At 35.9% G+C, this 5,638-nt stretch overlaps 1 protein-coding gene across 1 annotated transcript; it reads left to right on the top strand.

The window, feature by feature from the left end:
* Positions 1-345: 345 nt before the first annotated feature.
* LOC118058273 (serine/threonine-protein kinase 54) lies at positions 346-4,289 on the top strand. Its single transcript, XM_035070987.2, has 6 exons — positions 346-935; positions 1,765-1,886; positions 2,345-2,541; positions 2,670-2,844; positions 3,284-3,418; positions 3,776-4,289. The coding sequence occupies exons 1-6, from the start codon at positions 623-625 to the stop codon at positions 3,980-3,982; spliced, it is 1,149 nt and encodes a 382-aa protein (XP_034926878.1). The 5' UTR covers positions 346-622; the 3' UTR covers positions 3,983-4,289.
* Positions 4,290-5,638: the final 1,349 nt, after the last annotated feature.

Raw genomic sequence — 5,638 nt, 5'->3', positions numbered from 1 at the left:
AAAATTATAAAAACATGCTTTTTATTTTTTTAAAAAATACAAGCTACTTTATATCCAAACGCTTTCTTTTTTTTTTTTAATTTAACGTGGGTGTTCGAGTTAGCTTGCGCGCACCTCGACTAATCTCACGGGCTCTGAAGTTAACGACCATGTAAGCCTCTGGTGGCTATCATATGAGCAACCTAAGGCTCAAACCTGAGACCACAAAAAAAACAAACCTCTTAATCCCAAGCTTTTACTACCACTAGAGTTAACACTTGTTTAGTGGGCTGGGTGATAGCTGGACGTGGGCGCGTGACGCGAGGGAGAGAGATAAAAGCGTGGGAACCCGACCATATTGAAGAGTGTTCCGACTAATTCTTTAGTCTTCGAAAGCTCACTAGCTTGCCATAATTACAATTTACAAGAACAGCAACGTCGTCGTCGTCGTCGTCGTCAGTATCACAACATATCCTTATAGATAAGCTACACAGTGAAACAACAACACCGCCCTTGAAATTCTAAAAAACAAAAACCCACGCACGTCCGCAGGTAGTTACGGTTTGTCTCTGTCCCGGTTTGCTCCCCCACGCACTTCAAAGTTTTCTTTCGGTCTATCTAATTGCAGAAATAGAAGAGAGAGATGAAGGACCAGAAGAGTGAGAGCGATGGTGGGTATGTGAGAGCAGATCAAATAGATCTCAAGAGCTTGGACGAGCAACTGCAAAGGCATTTGAGTAGGGCATGGACTCTGGACAAAAACAAAAACAAGAAAGATGGAGATCAAGGAGAAGGAGATGAAGAAACCCCAAGACTCGCCAGTAACAATAACAGTACAACCATAGCAAGACAAGAATGGGAGATTGACCCCTCCAAGCTCATCATCAAAAGTGTTATAGCTCGCGGCACCTTTGGCACCGTTCACCGTGGCATTTATGATGGCCAAGATGTTGCTGGTACGTTTCCATGTGTGCATGTGTGTATTCATATTTGTACATGTGTTCCCTTTCTTATTCTTCAAATGTCTTTCTTACCTCCGCCACACCTCCTCCTCCTCCTCCTCCTCCGCTACATCCATATAAATTGAACGTGTTCTAGTTTGTGAAATTAATGTTATTTATTTTTATGTAATTTGGTTTCAAATTTGCTATGATCAGAAGCTAGGGTGTGCCCTTCGGCTTTGTTAAGAAGTTAAAAATATTAATTAATTTTACGAGGAATCGTCATTATATAGTTAACCCTTGGCTTTATATGCATCAAAAGCGATAAAATCCTTTGAAACCATAAACATATTGATCATTAGAGCTTGTTTTTTTTTTTTTTTTTTCTTCCGCCCCTGGTTGCTGAGGAATCCTCGTGCATTAAAGAAGGTAAATTCAAATAATTTATATGAGCCATCTCATCAGCTGGGTTTAAAAGAGGAAAAGGAAAGGTGTTTTGCTTTCTTTAACTTGTGTATACCTTTTAGCAATCCTGGATCCTTGCAGAAACCCGTGATTTCACGAGATTTTATGATTTGGCAGTTGGACGCAGCAGCATCTCCGTTAGCCTTTTTCTTTTTCTAACCTCAACTCTCATGTGTCCGAATTTATTATTGTTATTGTTTAATTGTTTTTCTGTCATGTTTTGGCTTACTTTCTGGAAATAAAAGGTTTGAGAATTAATTAAGATCAACTCCAAGTGCTCCACCTAAATTAACACCTAAGAAAAGCCTTGCCCCACTATCATTATTTTTCTTTTTTCCTATTTTCTCGTGTTGAGTTTTATATTCTTCCTCTGGCTTAGTTAAGCTTCTCGACTGGGGGGAGGAAGGCCACCGGTCAGATGCCGAGATAGCTTCTCTTAGAGCAGCTTTTACGCAAGAAGTTGTCGTTTGGCACAAGCTTGATCATCCCAACGTGACTAAGGTAAGATTTTGTTTCATGCATGAGTACCCTTCTCTCCTCTTGATTTCCCCAGATAACATGACACTGACTTAAAAGTTTGAAAACATCCAACCTTCCTTCCATCTTTAAAAGATGCATGTGAACCTTCACAATAAAGGATGCAACTTGTTCTATCATTCAAAGTATCACGGATAATCAATTTCGAACTTTAAAGCAATGACGTGCTATACTTACTTATGCTTCCCTGGTTTGGATACTTAAAATGCAACTGGCTTATATAATTTGGTGCGTTTTTTGGAGTTTTCTTTGTTTTGAGTGGCGAATCGATTGAGTTTTGCAAAGTGTACTGTAACATTTCCATAGCATTTCTGGAGTATTTCAACATGTATTCTCTTCAAGTACCCGTCTTACATCTTCGATGAGGATTGCTCTCATGTTTATATCTACTTCCTCTGAATCAAGCCATACTCCTTCTGCAGTTTATTGGAGCTACAATCGGCTCTTCAGAGTTAAACATACAAACAGAGAATGGTCACATTGGCATGCCAAGTAATATTTGCTGTGTTGTTGTCGAATATTGCCCTGGGGGCTCTTTGAAATCTTACCTCATAAAGAATTGGAGAAGGAAGCTTACTTTCAAAGTGGTTATTCAAATGGCACTAGATCTTGCACGAGGGTCAGATACTCATGCCCATTTGTATTTTATTTTGACCTTCTAACCATTCGGATGTTTTCCGTTTCTGCCATTGAAGCAATGCTATGCAATTCGAAATTATTGAAGCTGCCTTGTTGAATTCCTTATAGGTTGAGCTATCTCCACTCAAAGAAGATTGTCCATAGAGATGTTAAAACTGAAAACATGCTTCTGGATAAGACACGTACAGTGAAGATAGCTGACTTTGGAGTTGCTCGCCTTGAGGCATCAAATCCTAATGACATGACCGGCGAGACTGGAACCCTTGGGTACATGGCACCAGAGGTATAAATTTAGAAGCCACACAGGCCTCTGCTTCTTGACAATTCAGTATTAAAGTGCTTTATCATTGAAACCATAGTGTTATAATCGAGAATGTGAATTTAAGACTCAAGTTCGGCCATGAAGAACAGCTGTATCTTAATTTTACTTGCATGCTCCAGATATTCTAATGTAGATTCTTTCGCCGGAGAAGATTGACATTTCAATATGGTGAATTGGGGGGGTTGAAAATAGTTGGAAGGATTATATGCATTACTGAAATTGTTATCGTTTGAAATTTCAGGCTAATGTGGCTTCTATTTCTGTGCTAGAGTTTGTACATCTATTTAAGTGGTTGATTGTCAATGAATAGAGACCGCTTAAGTTAGCAATTTCCAAGCATTCATTTCAGCTTTGATAACATTTTTATCTTATCTATCATCAAAATATTGTGATTCTGCAGGTTCTCAATGGCAATCCATATAATAGAAAGTGTGATGTGTACAGTTTTAGTATCTGTCTGTGGGAGATATACTGCTGTGACATGCCATATCCCGATCTCAGCTTCTCAGAAGTGACATCTGCTGTTGTTCGACAGGTAGATGAAGTGTTTTAAATGCTGTGCATGGTTTTCTGCAATGTTTGAACCTCACCTACTGCTGTAAAACTATAAATTGCTCAACAGCCAAGCCTTTGAAAGTTTTTTCTTGCTCCTCTCACAGCCAAGCTTTTTTTGGTCAAATTACCATCCTTTCTTTCCTCTTTTTACTCAAGTGGCCAAGCTTTAAATATCTTTGCCCTATCTTAATAACATCTCTCTGTACCCCCCCTCTCTCTATAGATGCTTAGTAATCTTTTTTTACCAGTTATTGGAAGTCATAATATAACGTTTATAATAATTTTAACAATCACTCCAATCATAGAAAGCTGAAAAGTAAACAAACGTTTATAACAGAATCTAAGGCCAGAAATTCCTCGCTGTTGCCCGAGCGCTCTTGGAAATGTAATGAAGAGGTGCTGGGATGCTAATCCGGACAGACGGCCAGAGATGGAAGAGGTTGTCTCCATGTTAGAGGCAATTGACACGTCCAAGGGTGGAGGTATGATTCCTTCTGATCAGCCTCAAGGTTGTCTCTGTTTTCTCAGGTATCGAGGGCCGTGAAAGGCTTCCTCCATGAATTAAATATCATCAGGATATCGACAGTGAATCCTATTGACTGCTTCGCCTCTTGTTTTATTCAAGACACTGGCTTTAAAGAGCTGGGGGTGTAGTCTGCAGAGGCTATATGCTAAAGAGGAGCTCTGCGATACCTGTCTTTCTTGGACAATGGATTCTGTTTTCTTTCTTAAAAGTCACACCTCAGTTCTTGCTTCGTTTTATGTAATTGATTGAACAGTGTTTTCTTTTTCTTTTTCTTTTTCTTTTTCTTTTCAAGCAAATGCGAGGGGAGTCATACTTAAGTTTGTCATGCAAGGTATTGAGATATCATTTTATTTTTGTGTTTGGAATTATATTTAAATATATTTTAAGAATATATTAAATTTTAAAAAATATTAAATTAATATTTTAAACACATTTCAATAATTTTAATGTGTTATATTAAAATAAAAAAATTATTTTAATATATTTTTTATTAAAAAATATTTTTATAAAACTAGCATTTATAAACTGTTATTTATACTCTAGGATTAGGATGCGAGAGAGGACCCAACTCTAATTAAACAATAAAATAATATCTTTGGGTTTATAGTAAACCATGAACCAAGAAACAAACCATCACACCTATTTTTTTAATTGAGGCAAAACATGAGCCCAATTAATAATAAAATAGTATCTTTTGTTCTATACTAAACCATGTACCAAGAAACAAACCATCACATCTATTTTTTTTAATTGAGGCAAACCATGAGCCAATTAATAATAAAATAGCATCTTTTGTTCTATAGTAAACCATGTACCAAGAAACAAACCATCACACCTATTTTTTTAATTGAGGCAAACCATGAGCCTAATTAATAATAAAATAGTATCTTTTGTTCTATAATAAACCATGTACCAAGAAACAAACCATCACACCTATTTATTTAATTGAGACAAATCATAGCTCAAAATCTTTAATGGATATTAATTTAGCTATAAACTTGACCTATTGTTTTTTTCTAAACCTTATATTCAATCCAACTTTTATTAAAATATAAAATCCACAATCATGCTGGCTCATATTTAAGTAAAATTCTAACACAACATGCCCATCATTGCCTGATATTTTTTCTTTTAAAATTAAAAAATATTACAATTTGCAAAACAACACTTTAGATAATCAAGTAAACATACAAGCTCAAAGAACAAATATATCAATCTAGTTGTATTGATAATATTGAACTATAATAGTCATTGCAACATTTATCGACGCAAATCACAAATATTAATCACTCAATGATATAAACCTCATGATGTGGCATGATGTCGTGTGAAAATTTAGCATAATGATTCAAAATAAATTATAACATGCTAATTTCAAATTATTCATTGGTAATTGAAATAGCTTTAAAATCTCAAACTAATTGGCAAATAGAGAAATATAAAAAAAGAAGCATAATCAATTGCACAAGAACATACAAAGAATTTAAGTGGTTTGATAACTTAGACCCACTTCACGGGCAAGACGATCATAAAAATTCATTATGAGAAAGTAGGATATTACAAGGTGTCAGAAAATTATTCTCTCACATAAAATCCCAAAGTAACCCAAAACTTACATTTTCTCTCTTCTCTTGAGCCATTAAAGTGTAGAGAATGTAAGCACTCATAAATAAG

This window comes from Populus alba, chromosome 17, assembly GCF_005239225.2.
Source record: "Populus alba chromosome 17, ASM523922v2, whole genome shotgun sequence".
Taxonomy (NCBI): Eukaryota; Viridiplantae; Streptophyta; class Magnoliopsida; order Malpighiales; family Salicaceae; genus Populus; species Populus alba.
Note: the sequence above shows the minus strand (reverse complement) of the source record. Positions and strands in the feature narration are given on the sequence as shown.